A 16,905-nucleotide genomic window follows, 5' to 3' on the forward strand; every position below is an offset into this window, starting at 1 on the left:
CAATTCAAATGAGCAACCACACTACACCAGAACCACAATCAATTCAAATGAACAACTACACTGCATTAGAACCACAATCAATTCAAATGAACAACTACACTACACCAGAACCACAATCAGTTTAAACGAACAACTACACTACGTCAGAACCAGAATCAATTCAAATGAACAACTACACTACACCAGAACCACATCAATTCAAATGAACAACTACACTGCATTAGGACCAGAATCAATTCAAATGAACAACTACACTACACCAGAACCACAATCAGTTTAAACGAACAACTACACTACATCAGAACCACATCAATTCAAATGAACAACTACACTACACCAGAACCACATCAATTCAAAAGAACAACTACACTGCATCAGAACCAGAATCAATTCAAATGAACAACTACACTACACCAGAACCACAATCAGTTTAAACGAACAACTACACTACACCAGAACCACATCAATTCAAATGAACAACTACACTACACCAGAACCACATCAATTCAAATGAACAACTACACTACACCAGAACCACATCAATTCAAATGAACAACTACACTGCATCAGAACCAGAATCAATTCAAATGAACAACTACACTACACCAGAACCACAATCAGTTTAAACGAACTACACTACATCAGAATCACAATCAATTCAAATGAATAACTACACTACATCAGAACCACAGTCAATTCAAATGAACAACTAAACTACGCCAGAACCACAATCATTTCAAATGAATAACTACACTACATCAGAACCACAGTCAATTCAAATGAACAACTAAACTACGCCAGAACCACAATCAATTCAAATGAACAACTACACTAAATCAGAACCACAATCAATTCAGATGAACAACTACATCAGAACCAGATTCAATTCAAATGAACAACTACACTAAATCAGAACCACAATAAATTCAAATGAACAACTACATCAGAACTAGAATCAATTCAACTGAATAACTACATCAGAACCAGAATCAGTTAAAATGAACAACTACATCAGAACCAGAATCAGTTCAAATTAACAATTACATCAGAACGAGAATCAATTCAAATGAACAGCTACATCAGAACCAGAATCAGTTAAAATGAACAACTACATCAGAACCAGAATCAGTTCAAATTAACAATTACATCAGAACGAGAATCAATTCAAATGAACAGCTACATCAGAACCAGAATCTGTTCAAATGAACAACTACATCAGAACCAGAATCAATTCAAATGAACAGCTACATCAGAACCAGAATCTGTTCAAATGAACAACTACATCAGAACCAGAATCAATTCAAATTAACAACCACATCAGAACCCGAATCGACTTTTTTGGTGCTTATGCTTACGAGGAATTGGGCTCTGGCTCACAGCAGCTTGCAGTACTTGCATATATCACTCACACTCAAAAAGTAATTAATAGAATACTGGAGGTAGGTAAGTATGTATGCACAACAGGTACGCATGTCACAACTATACTGACTTTTGTTATGGCTGAATAATTAGTAACATTATATACTGATATTATAACTTTCTAACGTAATGTGCTCGTATATGTAATATATACTAAAAATATATGCTATATATTTGTCTATTATATATTATACAGTGATACACTATGTTTTTACTTATGTTAGAATTGTAACAATGACAGTAATAATTAGTAACCAGTATACAGCGGTGGTATGTGTATTTACAGTTGCACATTTGTATTGCACATCTGGTTGAAAGAGGTGGTGCACATGGGAGGTATGTAGGTGAGACATGTTGAACAGAGGGGCTGTTTGCACAGTGTCATGTTTGCATGATAAGTGTCAGTTTTGCGCCATGCTGTTGTTAAGTGTCGATAAGAGAGATGGCCTGAGGGAGAACGCTGTTCCTATGTCTGGTGGTTTTGGTGCACATTGCTCTGTCGTGCTTGCCAAACAGACCATGTCCTGGGTGTGTGTGTGTGTGTGGGGGGGGGGGGTCTGTGCAGATTCTGCCTGCCCGTTTCTGGGCTCTAGAAGTGTACAAGTCTTGCAGGGTGGGCAGAGGTGCGTCCATGATTTTTTCCGCTGTCCTTACTGTTCTCTGTAGTCTGTTCCTATCCTGTTTTGTTGCTGCTCCGAACCAGACTATGATGGATGTGCACCAGACAGATTCAATGACTGCGGTGTAGAACTGGCTCAACAGCTCCTATGGCAGACCACATTTCTTCAATTGACCCAGAAGGAACATCCTCTGCTGGGCCTTTTTGAGGATGGAGTTGATGTTGGTGTCCCACTTCGGGTCTTGGAAATGGTCGTTCCCAGAAACTTGAAGGTGTCCACGGTTGACACAGTGCTGTTGGATATTGTGAGGGGGAGCAGTGCTGAGGGGTGTCTGCTGAAGTCCACTGTCATTTCCACAGTCTTGAACATGTTCAGCTCTAGGTTGTTCTGACTGCACCAGAGCACCAGCCACTCAACCTCCCGCCGATAATGTTGCAGCGGCGGCTGGTGCTAAAATGTTTGGGGGGGGGGCAATTTACCTTGGCGCAGCACACCTGACAGCTGCTTTAATGTCCACACAGTCACAGAGTTATTAAGAAGGACAATGTAGCCTATAGATTTTATCAGGGCTCGTAGACGGTGGATGATTGACAGTCAAGACGAGGCGTCGTGGTGGATGTGAACATGATTGACAGCCACGAGAACTGTCCAATCACATTAAATTGAAAACATTAAAACAATACCAATTCACTGCCAATAAAAGTGGGAGTGTCTGGGCACACAGAACTACGCCCCCTGGAAAACCTGAAGAAACCAATCAGACAGCAGCCTCAGGTCACCTGCTCGCCACAAGTTTGAGGGCTTACATAGGTATCGTTTGGCTGGCGCCCCTCACCCAATAAGTATATGTATTCAGACAGGAACCAACCAAATACCACGTGGAACCAGTATTTAAAGCTGCTGACAAGCGCTCACAGACTGACAACACTTTTATTTGATCATTGTTTGCATTATACAACTACATTATACGTATTTAACATGTTTAAGTGGACTTTCATCCCTTGATATTTGAAGGGGGCTGCGCCCCAGCACACTGGCCAGCCGCCACTATAGTGTTGTCTGCAAACTTTAACAGCTGGGTCCTTGGAGTAGTAGTTGTTGGTGTAGACAGGGGTGCAACGAGGGGGGGTGTGCAGAGGGTGCAATGCACACAGGCGCTGCATCACCGGGGGTGCCAAAGGACCGTAAGCAAAAAACATTTTATAATTAAAAAATATAACATGTAACTATGTATTCTAACCCAAAATTCTCTTCTAAGTAATACTATTTATAAATATTAAACTTTTAAAAAACTCATAAGCCTATAACCAGAAATTGTTTACTGTACACTGTAGTTTTGGCGCCCCGCTGATGCAGCAACTGTGTGCATTGCACCCTCTGCACCCCCCTTGTTGCACTCCTGAGTATAGAGGGAGAAGAGCAGTGGGGAGTGGACACATCCCTAGGGAGCACCAGTGCTGACTGTCCATATACCAAAAGTGACTTCCCCCAGTCTCACCTGCTGTTTCCTGCCTGTCAGGAGGCTGGTGATCCACTGACAGATGGCGCGGGGATACATTGAGCTGGGTGAGTTTGGAGAAGACGATTTCTGGAATTATGGTGTTGAATGCCGAGCTAAAGTCCACAAACAGGATCCTTGCATATGTCGCTGGGCAGTCGAGGTGTTGCATGATGTAGTGCAGTCCCAGGTTGACTGCATCATCCACTAAGTTGTTTGCCCAGTAGGCAAACTGCAGGGGGTCCAGCAGCTGTCCTGTGACGAACAGCAGTCATTTGAAGGGCTTCATGACCACAGACGTCAGAGCAACAGGCCTGTGGTCATTCATTCCTGTGATGAAGGGTTTCTTGGGGACTCTGATGATGGTGGAGCATTTGAAGCAGGAGGGGTTTTCACACAGCTCCAGGGATCTGTTGACGAGCTGCGTGAAGATTGGAGCCAGGTGGTAAGCACAGGCATTAGGACAGGAGGGGAGACACCATCTGGACCCAGTGCTTTCCTGGACTTCTGTCTCTGGAAAAGCTGTCTCACATCCTCTACATGTATGTTGAGTGCAGCCTGAGCATCAGGGAGGGAGAGTAGGGGAGTTGCCACAGGTGTGATGTTGGCTGTTGTTGTTGGGCTGGAGAGGGTGAGGGGTGTGAATTTGTTCCTCTCAAACCTGCAATAGAAGACATTCAGGTCATCAGCCAGATCTTTGTTTGCCTCAGTATGGGGGAATGGTCTTCTGTAGTTTGTGATGTCTTGCAGGCCCCCCCCCCACCCTGACACAGGGTCGGTGGCCGAAAACCTGTTTTTCAGTGTAGCTTCTTTTAACTACTCTGATCTCCTTTGTCAGTGAATTTCTGGCCTGCTTGTACAGTTCTCTATCCCCACTGCTATCGCACCGTTACGTGATCTGTTCGGTGTAGGAGGAAGCCTGGCAGTTGTAACCACTGTCAGGGGTGGATTCGCTGAGCCAGATTTCAGTGAAACAAAGTGCAGCAGAGCGTGCAAACTCCTTGTTCGTCTCATTGAGGAGAAGCAGCTTGTCCACTTTGGTGGGCATGGAGCGACGATTCACCAGGTGAATCACTGGGAGCACAGATTGAAACCGCTGCTGCCAGAGCCTCACCAGCATACCGACTCACTTCCCCTGTCTGCGTCGCCTCCATGTCCCACAGAAACCCTCTGTTCTTCCAACTAAGGTCTCCAAAAAACTTTACGGGTTTGTGATAACAGCCAGTCAGTTCTTCTCTGGAGAGAGTAATCGGATTTGAGTAACCGGACACAGAGCGTAAACAGAATCATGTTAATTGACCATGTGGGTGTGCACAAACATGGAGTTAGACTCCGGCTTCATGGCTCTCTCCGTGTACTGAACATACTAGAGAACGCAGTACCAAGGCTTCCACCCGCAGCACCATCTGGTTATTAATAACAAAAACTGTCCTGATGGGGGTCTGGACAGATTAGATCAGGGGTGTCAAACTCAAGGCCTCGAGGGTTGCACTGTCTGCAGGTATTTGTTGCAGCTGTGCACTACACCACCTGATTTAACTAATTAGCTCACCTCCTGGATCAATGAGGAAAAGGAACTAGTTTAATCGGGTGGTGTAGCGCATGGTTGCAACAAATGCCTGCTGACATTGCAACCCTCGAGGCCTGGAGTTTGACACCCCTGGGTTAGATAGTCTGAGCTACGCTGGAGACAGAAAGAATCAGGACACTTCTTGCACTTGTACAATGTTAAATATCTCATCAAACTGCTCACCCCTCCCCCACCCCCATTTTTCTCTCTGCAGTGTGTTCGTTTATCTGTCACGTGTCCTGTAAAGACCACGCCCCCCTGGTGTGTCCTATCCCAGCAGAACAGGCCAAGAGGCCCCTGGGAATTGATGTCCAGCGTGGGATCGGCACTGCCTATAAAGGCTATGTTAGGGTGAGCTGGTGCCCAGCATACTGGTACACATGGTACACACACAACAGCACCTCTGACAGTACAAACATAGTACCACAACACATACTGGTACACATGGTACACACACAACAGTACCTCTAACAGTACTACCATAGTACCACAGTACATACTGATGCTCATGGTACACACACATCAGTAACTCTAACGATACTACCATAGTACCACAGTACACACTGGTAGACATGGTACAGTAGTTCTGCTTAATTTGCAGGATACAGTAGTGTGTGTGTGTGTGTCTGTGTGTGTGTGTGTGTGTCTGTGTGTCTGTGTCTCTGTGTCTCTGTGAGACAGGTTCCTAAACCTACAGGGGTGAAGAAGGGCTGGCAGAAAGCCTATGCTGTGGTGTGTGACTGTAAGCTGTTCCTCTATGAAGTCCCAGAAGGCAAATCCACCCAACCCGGGGTAGTAGCTAGTCTGGTGTTGGACCTCAGGTAGGTGTTTACCTGTCTGTCTGTATACCTGTCTGTCTGTCTGTACATCTGTCTGTCTGTACATCTGTCTGTCAGGATTGGGTCGGTTTTCTTGTTTTGCCAGGTCTGCTGTACGAGCTTGAACTGGTTTTATTTTACGCAAACCGACTGAAGCGGCATTTGTAACTGTGACATGTTGTGAAGATTAGAAGTAGCCTACACCACTAACCCTAACCCTACAGCAGCAAGTAGCCTACACCACTAACCCTAACCCTACACCAGCAAATAGTCTTAACCACTAACCCTAACCCTACAGCATCAAGTAGCCTACACCGCTAACCCTAACCCTACAGCAGCAAGTAGCCTACACCACTAACCCTAACCCTACACCAGCAAGTAGTCTACACCACTAACCCTACCGCAGCAAGTAGCCTACACCACTAACCCTAACCCTACACCAGCAAGTAGTCTACACCACTAACCCTAACCCTACAGCAGCAAGTAGCCTACACCACTTACCCTAACCCTACACCAGCAAGTAGCCTACACCACTAACTAACCCTAACCCTACACTAGCAAATAGCCCACACCACTAACCCTATACCTACACCAGCAAGTAGCCTACACCACTAACCCTACACCAGCAAGTAGCCTACACCACTAACCCTAACCCTACACCAGCAAGTAGCCGACACCAGCAAGTAGCTGACACCAGCAAGCTGTACCGACACTGTCATGGCACTAAATGTATCTTGTACTGCATCAGTTTTGAGCAGTATCACAGCATAGTATTATGTGTCTTTATACACAGACTAACAGACCCACTAGTGTCTGACAGGCCGAGCAGAGGCCGGCAACAAGGACATCACATTTCAGTCGAGTGTCCCGCAGTTGTCTTGCTGTGGTGGTGCTGCTGCTACACTCTCTTGTTATTTACTGTTTATCGGTGGTTGGCAACAGTGGCGGCTGGTGCTAAAATGTTTGGGGGGGACGCAATGTACCGCAATGTACACCTGGCAGCTGCTTTAACGTCCACACAGTCACAGTTACTAAGAAGGACAATGTAGCCTATAGGTTTTATCAGGGCTCGTAGACGGTGGGTGATTGACAGTCGAGACGAGGCATCGTGGTGGGTGTGAACATGATTGACAGTCATGAGAACTGTCCAATCAAATTAGATCGAAAAACATTAAAACAATACCAATTCACTGCCAATAAAAGTGGAAAACCTGAAGAAGCCAGTCAGACAGCAGCCTCAGGTCACCTGCTCGCCACAAGTGTGAGGGCTTACATAAGGTATGGTTTGGCCGGCGCCCCTCACCCAGGAAGTATATGTATTCAGACAGGAAGTATATGTATTCAGGCAGGAATCAGCCAAATGCCACGTGGAACAAGTATTTAATGCTGCTGACAGGCGCTCACAGACTGACAACACTTTTATTTCATAATTTTTTGCAAGATACAACTACATTATATTTAACATGCTGAAGTAGATTTTCATCTACTGAAATGGAAGAAATGGAAACGGATCATCCGCTGTGGCGACCCCTAATGGGAGCAGCCAAAAGTAATAGTAATAATAGTAGTAGTAGTAAGTAGATTTTCATCTCTTGATCTTTGAAGGAGGCGGTGCCCCAGCGCCCCCTACTGCCCAGCCGCCACTGGTTGGCAAACCAGTTTAAAGGTGGATTACCTCCACCAACTTGACTCTGGAGTCCCTACACTTTCATCATTCAGTCTCATTATGTTCCATTTCAGAGTCGACGCTGTCAGCTGCGACACTTAGTGGTGACATTCGGTATGCCGGTCTGGTGTTTGGCTTAATATACCGGGTTGAAAATGTTTACATCGGCCCAACACTGCTGTCTGTCTGTCTTCCTCTATGTGTGAGCCTGGTGCTGGACCTCTGGCACCTGTCTCTGTTTGTCTTTGCTGTTATGTTCACATTAATAAACAGTAACGTGTGTTGAGTCAAGTCATTTTTATTTGTGTAGCCCATTATCACAAGTTACACATTTGCCTCAGTGGGCAATAAAACTTCCTGTCCTTAGACTTAGACCCTCGCATCAGATAAGGAACAACTCCCTAAAAAAAAAAACCTTTAACGGGGAGAAAAACTAGGAAGAAACCTCAGGGAGAGCGGCAGAGGAGGATCTCTCTCCCAAGACACACACAATGTGACATGATGTTGTGTTTGCACAATGTGACACAATACAGCAGCTACTACTACTACTCTTAGTAACACTACTACTAATTTCAGCTGCTCCCGTTAGGGGGCGCCATAGTGGATCATCTGTTTCCATCTCTTCCTGTCCTCTGCATCTTCCTCTGTCACACCAGCCACCTGCATGTCCTCCCTCACCACATCCATAAACCTCCTCTTTGGCCTCCCTCTTCTCCTCTTCCCTGGCAGCTCCATATTCAGCATCCTTCTCCCAGTATACCCAGCATCTCTCCTCCACACATGTCCAAACGTCTCAAGAGATACAAGGATGGGGTGGAGGTTTTGCTCCTCTCCTGACCGTGGACCATGTTGGATGTAGTTATTGTTGTTTCTTGGAAATCCCTGTTGTTGTTTTCTTTTTTTGTTGTTTTATTGTTTTTTTTATTTTTTATTTTTTTAATGCATCATTGTGAGATAGTTATTGAGAACGACATACTCTGATGTGTAGAAAACTAAGTTTATTATTTAGGTTTATTAATTGATTATTAGCGAGGGGGCAGGAAATTATAAGTAGTAACTTCGTCCTGTTCCTTTTCCAACATCATATAATTTTTGTTGGATTCGCTGTCGAGAATTCTTGTTGAATTCTTCTGGTTTTATTTTTATCATTTGTTGTTTTATTTTATTTTTTTAATTCATACTTGGTAATTTTTTTCCCTTTATTTTGCATGTTCGAAATAAAGACATTTGATTTGATTTGAGTTTGGTAACTCGATCCACCACCGGGGAAGTACAGTAGAGAAGAGTCTGGGTAACAACTTGGGGCCCCATTGTGGCAGAAGTGCCAGGCACCTTTCATTGGCAGAGCGTAGTGAGCAGGACTGAGTGTAGACCTGAATGAGGGCGTTCAGGTAGGCGGGAGCCGTTTTAGTTGCTGATTTGTAAGCGAGCATCAAGTTTTTGAATTTGATGTGGGCAACAACTGGGAGCCCATGGAGTGATATGAACAGCGGAGGGATATGAACAGTGGAGGGATATGAACAGCGGAGTGATATGAACAGTGGAGGGATATGAACAGCGGAGTGATATGAACAGCAAAGTGATATGAACAGTGGAGGGATATGAACAGCAAAGTGATATGAACAGCGGAGGGATATGAACAGTGGAGGGATATGAACAGCGGAGTGATATGAACAGTGGAGGGATATGAACAGCGGAGTGATATGAACAGCAAAGTGATATGAACAGTGGAGTGATATGAACAGCGGAGTAATATGAACCGTGGAGGGATATGAACAGTGGCGGGATATGAACAGTGGAGGGATATGAACAGCGGAGTAATATGAACTGTGGAGTGATATGAACAGTGGAGGGATATGAACAGTGGAGGGATATGAACTGTGGAGGGATATGAACCGTGGAGGAATATGAACAGTGGAGGGATATGAACAGCGGAGTGATATGAACAGTGGAGGGATATGGACCGTGGAGGGATATGAACAGCAGAGTGATATGAACAGCGGAGTGACATGTGCTGTTTTGGGTTGGTTGAAGACCAGACGTGCCACTGCGTTCTGGATCATCTGCAGAGGTTTGAGAGTGCATGCAGGAGACCTGCCAGTAAGGAGCTGCAGTAGTCAGTGTGTGATGTTACCAGGGCCTGTAGCAGAAGCTGTGCTGCATGCTCACACAGGTGGGGTCTGGTTTTCCCAATATACCCAGCATCTCTCCTCTACACATGGCCAAGCCATCTCAATCTTGTCTCTCTTGTTTTGTCTCCAAACCGTTCAACCTGGGCTGTCCCTCTAATATACTCATTCCTAATCCTGTGCTTTGTCACTCCCAATGAAAATCTTAGCATCTTCAACTCTGCCACCTCCAGCTCCACCTCCTGTCTTTTCGTCAGTGCCTCTGTCTCCAGAAAATACAATATTGCTGGTCTCACAACCATCTTGTAAACCTTCCCTTTAACTCTTGCTGGTACCCTTCTGTCAAAAATCACTCCTGATACTCAAAGAAAGTTGAATCAGTTCATCTGGACACGTTTACTCCAGTTTCATCATTCATCTATGTGACTTCTTCAGTCTAAAATTTCCATTACCGTAACATTGTAAACTGACTCCAGGTGTCCCCACCCTTTTAAACAATACAGTGACTGCAGGTGTCCCCACCCTTATAAACAATACAGTGACTGCAGGTGTCCTCACCCTTATAAACAGTACAGTGACTGCAGGTGTCCCCACCCTTATAAACAATAAAGTGACTGCAGGTATCCCCACCCTTATAAACAATAAAGTGACTGCAGGTATCCCCACCCTTATAAACAATAAAGTGACTGCAGGTATCCCCACCCTTATAAACAATACAGTGACTGCAGGTGTCCCCACCCTTATAAACAGTACAGTGACTGCAGGTGTCCCCACCCTTATAAACAATAAAGTGACTGCAGGTATCCCCACCCTTATAAACAATAAAGTGACTGCAGGTATCCCCACCCTTATAAACAATACAGTGACTGCAGGTGTCCCCACCCTTATAAACAATACAGTGACTGCAGGTGTCCCCACCCTTATAAACAGTACAGTGACTGCAGGTGTCCCCACCCTTATAAACAATACAGTGACTGCAGGTGTCCCCACCCTTATAAACAGTACAGTGACTGCAGGTGTCCCCACCCTTATAAACAATACAGTGACTGCAGGTGTCCTCACCCTTATAAACAATACAGTGACTGCAGGTGTCCCCACCCTTATAAACAATACAGTGACTGCAGGTGTCCCCACCCTTATAAACAATACAGTGACTGCAGGTACCCCACCCTTTTAAACAATACAGTGGCTTAACCACCCAAACCAACCACCAGTTTCATATGCATCTGTGAATGTTCTCATTCATCCAGGTCATGGTTAACCAAAGGAGTTGAATCAAGTGCAACTGGACTTGGTATCAAGTCCAGTTATACCAAGTCAAGTTGCACTTGATTCAACTCCTTTGGACAGTTTCATATGCACATAGGTGTGACCATTAACTAGACTTTTGATGGCCGTGTGTACTGTTTACAGAGGATTGGGGAATAGTTGTAATCACAGCATTGTAAGATGGTGACAGATGTACTCTTAGCCCCCCCCCCCCTCTGTTCAGGGATAGTAATTCCCTCTTCACATAGTTGGTTTAGAAGCTGACACGAGCTTAGTCAAATTATCACGAGAGATGTGTGTGTTTCTTTTTGTGTTTGCTGTGTATTTCAGAGATGAAGAGTTCTCTGTGAGTTCTGTCTTGGCATCAGACGTGATCCATGCCAACAGGAAAGATGTTCCTTGTATCTTCAGGGTAAGATTCTCCTAATCACCCCTCATGCAGTTTGACATACTATCTTATGGTGTGATATATCTATTTGTATTATCTTATACCATTATATACTCCATGGTAATCCACCATATAAAATGTACTGACTACATGTACAAGCAGTGACACTGATTATGACAGTATTATTTGACTTATTTCCAGGATTCTGTTGACACAGCAAGTTAGTTAACATTTATTATTATTATGATTATTTCCAGCTGCTGAGGATGCACAAGCCAGTGCATCCTTAGTGCCGGTCCCAAGCCCGGACAAATGGGGAGGGTTGCGTCAGGAAGGGCATCCGGCGTAAAATCTCTGCCAAATCAAATATGCGGATCATAAATAAGATTTCCATACCAGATCGGTCAAGGCCCGGGTTACCAACGACCGCCACGGGTACTGTTAACCAGCAGGGTGTCGGTGGAAACTATGCTACTGTTGGGCGAAGGAGAAAGAGAAGGGGAAAGCATGTCCAGAGGCAGCTAGAGAGGAGGAAGGGTAGGCATGTGGAGGTGAGAGTTGGATCTTTGAATGTTGGCACTATGACTGGTAAAGGGAGAGAGCTGGCTGACATGATGGAAAGAAGAAAGGTAGGCATACTGTGTGTCCAAGAGACCAGGTGGAAGGGGAGTAAGGCCAGGAGTATCGGAGGTGGGTTCAAACTCTTCTACCATGGTGTGAATGGGAGGAGAAATGGGATAGGGGTAATTCTGAAGGAAGAGTATGTCAAGAGTGTGCTGGAGGTGAAGAGAGTGTCAGACAGAGTGATGAGTATGAAGCTGGAAATTGAAGGTGTGTTGCTGAATGTTGTCAGCACATATGCCCCGCAAGTTGGGTGTGAGATGGATGAAAAAGAAGAATTCAGGAGTGAGTTGGACAACGTGGTGGAGAGGGTACCCAAGGAGGAGAGATTGATGATTGTAGCGGACTTCAGTGGACATGTTGGTGAAGGGAACAGAGGTGATGAGGAGGTGATGGGAAGGTATGGAGTCAAGAAGAGAAATGTGGAAGGACAGATGGTGGTCGATTTTGCGAAAAGGATGGAAATGGCTGAGGTGAATACATATTTCAAGAAGAGGGAGGAGAACAGGGTGATGTACAAGAGTGGAGGAAAGTGCACACAGGTGGACGAAAGTGCACACAGGTGTACGATATCTTATGTAGAAGGCGCGATCTAAAAGGGATTGGAGACTGCAAGGTGGTGACAGGGGAGAACGTAGCTAGGCAGCATCGGATGGTGGTCTTTAGGATGACTTTCGAGACCAACAAGAGGAAGCGAGTGAAGACAAAGCTGAAGATCAAATGGTGGAAGTTGAAGAAGGAAGACTGTTGTGTGGAGTTCAGGCAGGAGTTAAAACAGGCACTGGGTGGTAGTGAAGAGTTGCCAGATGGCTGGACAACCACTGCAGAAATAGTGAGGGAGACAGCTAGGAAGGTACTTGGTGTGTCATCAGGACAGAGGAAGGAAGACAAGGAGACTTGGTGGTGGAATGAGGAAGTACAGCAAATTATACAGAGGAAAAGGTTGGCAAAGAAGAAGTGGGATAGTCAGAGAGATGAAGAAAGTAGACAGGAGTACAAGGAGATGCAGCGTAAAGTGAAGAGAGAGGTGGCAAAGGAAAAGGCGTATGGTGAGTTGTATGACAGGTTAGACACTAAGGAAAGAGAAAAGGACTTGTACCGATTGGCTAGACAGAGAGACCGAGCTGCAAAGGATGTGCAGCAAGTTAGGGCGATCAAGGAGAGAGATGGAAATGTGCTGACAAGCGAGGAGAGTGTGCTGAGAAGGTGGAAGGAGTACTTTGAGGGGCTGATGAATGAAGAAAATGGGAGAGAGAGAAGGTTGGATGATGTAGGGATAGTGAATCAGGAAGTTCAGTGGATTAACAAGGAGGAAGTGAGGGCAGCTATGAAGAGGATGAAGAGTGGAAAGGCAGTTGGTCCTGATGACATACCTGTGGAGGCATGGAGATGTTTAGGAGAGATAGCAGTGGAGTTTTTAACTAGATTGTTTAACACAATCGTGGAAAGTGAGAGGATGCCTGAGGAGTGGAGAAGAAGCATACTGGTACCGATTTTCAAGAACAAGGGCGATGTGCAGAACTGTAGCAACTACAGAGGTATAACGGTGATCAGCCACAGCATGAAGATTTGGGAAAGAGTAATAGAAGCTAGGTTAAGAGGAGAGGTGATGATCAGCAGCAGCAGTATGGTTTCATGCCAGGAAAGAGCACCACAGATGTGATGTCTGCTTTGAGAATGTTGATGGAGAAGTATAGAGGAGTCCAGAAAGAGTTGCATTGTGTCTTTGTAGATTTAGAGAAAGCACACGACAGAGTGCCGAGAGAGGAGGTGTGGTATTGTATGAGGAAGTCAGGAGTTGCAGAGAAGTATGTAGAAGTGGTGCAGGATATGTATGAGGGAAGTGTGACAATGGTGAGGTGTGCGGTTGGAATGACAGATGGGTTCAAGTTGGAGGTGGGATTACATCAAGGATCGGCTCTGAGCCCTTTCTTGTTTGCAATGGTGATGGACAGGTTGACGGACAAGATCAGGCAGGAGTCTCCATGGACGATGATGTTCGCGGATGACATTGTGATCTGTAGTGAGAGTAGGGTGCAAGTTGAGGAGAGCCTGGAGAGGTGGAGGTATGTACTGGAGAGAGGAGAAATGAAAGTCAGTAGGAGCAAGACAGAATACCTATGCGTGAATGAGAGGGAGGACAGTGGAATGGTCAGGATGCAAGGAGTAGAGGTGACAAAGCCATTTGAGTTTAAATACTTGGGGTCAACTGTCCAAAGTAACGGGGAGTGCAGTAGAGAGGTGAAGAAGAGAGTGCAGGCAGGGTGGAGTGGGTGGAGAAGAGTGTCAGGAGTGATGTGTGACAGAAGGGTACCAGCAAGAGTTAAAGGGAAGATTTACAAGATGGTTGTGAGACCAGCTATGTTATATGGTTTGGAGACAGTGGCACTGATGAAAAGACAGGAGGTGGAGCTGGAGATGGCAGAGATGAAGATGCTAAGATTTTCACTGGGAGTAACGAAGAAGGACAGGATTAGGAACAAGTATATTAGAGGGACCGCTCAGGTTGGATGGTTTGGAGACAAAGCAAGAGAGACAAGATTGAGATGGTTTGGACATGTGCGGAGGAGAGATGCTGGTTATATTGGGAGACGGATGCTGAATATGGAGCTGCCAGGGAAGAGGAGAAGAGGAAAGCCAAAGAGGAGGTTTATGGATGTGGTGAGGGAGGACATGCAGGTGGCTTTTGTGACAGAGGAAGACGCAGAAGACAGGAAGAAATGGAAACGGATGATCCGCTGTGGCGCCCCCTAACAGGAGCAGCCGAAAGTAGTAGTAGATTATTATAATTATTTCATTGCAACTCTACTTTGGTTGGTTGTTGTTGTTGTTGTTGTTGTTGTTTTGTATTGATGTTAGAGTTCCTTCCAGTCCTCTTCTGGAAGTTCTGATTTGTCCAACAGGAACTTCATTTTCTGACAGGATTTTCTCACTCTTTAGCTCCTGCATCCACAGAGTACAGGGAGCTGGTTGTGTTCACTGATGTTCCTCAGTACAAGTGCTGTAACTTTGTTGTGTCACTTCAAGTACTCAGTGTTTGCAATCTTCTGAAATCCCGTCAAAAAGTGATTGTCTCAACCTGCTCCTCCACAGTCAGCATTTTAGGTCCTTTGTGATCTTGAGGATCTTTGCCTTCCATCTCTTGGTGTTGAGTCCCCGGTTGTGTGCTTTGGTGATATGGGCATCTGTTGAGGCCTTGAGACTGTTCTCCATCCATCTTTTGGCATCTAGATATGGAGCTTTTTAAATTGTTTGAGTCTCGACCTATACTGGCTTTGTTCTTTGTCTGTGGTTACTTTTGACTTTCTTCTTTTCTGACAAGTGCTGCCAATGTTGCCACGCCCCAAGATACTTTTAGTTGTAATCCATCCATACCGATGACTTTGCCTCGGTTGATGAGTCTTGTGCACTTGTCAAGTCCAAACCTCATCTTGATGTTGTCTGAGAAGATCTTAACTGTCTGAATTGGAATAGATTTTGTCAGCCAGTCTTTCACATTGTTTGATGTCATCCATGTACGTTGAGTATTGAACTTTCCTTCTTAACTTAACTTTGTATCCTAGACCAGATCTTATTGGAGGATTAAATATTGATTTTATTTGGAGGATTAAGTATCACACAGATCCTAGTTCCCTGCTGTTGTGTCAGTTGAGTCCTCCAGGATTACATGGATCTCTCAGTTATCCATGAGATCTTCAGGATAGCGTGTCAAACAATCCAGGACTGTGGCACTCCCCCTGTAGGTCTTCTGGTCAACAATCCAGGCCATTGCCATGTTGGTCTTCCATGGCCTGGCATTGGCAGTTGTGTGGCACTTGTCCGTTGCACGCTGATTGATCATTGCCCCTCTGCCTCCACATCTTGCTCCGTTCTGCTCATAGGCTAGCAAATGTCGGCCATAATGTCGTAGAACTACTTCCAGTTTGTAGATAAGCATGTGATCTGCCCATACTGCTTGGGATTGAGCAGTTCTCATCGTTCTTCTTGAGCAGGCAGGTTCTTCCTTATAGGAAGCTGGTTGTTGGAGGAGCTGTTAGAACTGGTTAGTCGTTCTTGCATGCACTGCTGTCAGATGCTTTCTCCAGAAGGCCTGTATTTGGTCAGGTCCAGCCACCTTCCAGTTTGCCGTCTTGTGATTTTTCTTCTGATGTCAGCATGTATGAGTGACATCTCCTCATGTTCTGGAAAGCCTCCTGTGACCATTCTGAAGTTTTGGATCCATGGTGCTTGTGTTTTAACAACTAACCACTAACCACTTGGCTATTGCCATCAAGTTTGTTATTGTCATTATTATTATCCTCATCATCAGAAAAGCAGTGTAGTGATCCTAATTGCCCTGCCTCTTTAAGGTGACCTCCTCCTTGCTGAGCTCCCCAGCGCGAACTTCATCCCTGCTGGTTCTGGCGGAGAATGAGGCTGAAAAGAGGAAGTGGGTCGGGATTCTGGAGGGTCTTCAGAGCATCTTGACCAAGAACCGTCTCAAAAACCATGTGGTCCACTTCCTCCAAGAGGCCTATGACCCCTCACTGCCCGCCATCAAAACCACGCTGTCTGCCACCATAGTGGGTCAGTACACAGTACACAATACACAGTATATACACAGCACACACTGCATACTACACAGTGTATACACAGCACAAATGGTATGGGAGTGATAGTGCTGCTCAGATTTTGTCTAAAAAGACAAGTATGTATTTATTGTGGTTATTTTTAAAATTCTGACGAGAAGCTCATAGAAGATGACTACCCCATCTGCCAAGCATGCAAGAAAAAAGTTGCTGCAAAGGGGCGAACACTTCCAACATGTTTACCCGTCTCTGCCAACATCACCTATCGCTTTACAGCGAGTGCAGGGGAAGTTCATGTTTAATGTTGCATCATGCACGTGAGGACTTCGTAATGGGGAA

At 45.3% G+C, this 16,905-nt stretch overlaps 1 protein-coding gene across 2 annotated transcripts in view; it reads left to right on the forward strand.

Annotated features, from left to right (window-relative positions):
* Window positions 1–16,905, forward strand: part of cdc42bpb (CDC42 binding protein kinase beta (DMPK-like)) — a 177,716-nt gene that overhangs the window by 128,088 nt on the left and 32,723 nt on the right. For both annotated transcript variants that reach the window (XM_056295104.1, XM_056295103.1), the window contains exons 24-27: window positions 5,322–5,458; window positions 5,789–5,928; window positions 11,320–11,401; window positions 16,348–16,564. In XM_056295104.1, the coding sequence (XP_056151079.1) occupies window positions 5,322–5,458; window positions 5,789–5,928; window positions 11,320–11,401; window positions 16,348–16,564 (576 nt within the window). The remainder of the gene's footprint in view (window positions 1–5,321; window positions 5,459–5,788; window positions 5,929–11,319; window positions 11,402–16,347; window positions 16,565–16,905) is intronic.

The sequence above is a fragment of the Lampris incognitus genome, chromosome 15, assembly GCF_029633865.1.
Source record: "Lampris incognitus isolate fLamInc1 chromosome 15, fLamInc1.hap2, whole genome shotgun sequence".
Taxonomy (NCBI): Eukaryota; Metazoa; Chordata; class Actinopteri; order Lampriformes; family Lampridae; genus Lampris; species Lampris incognitus.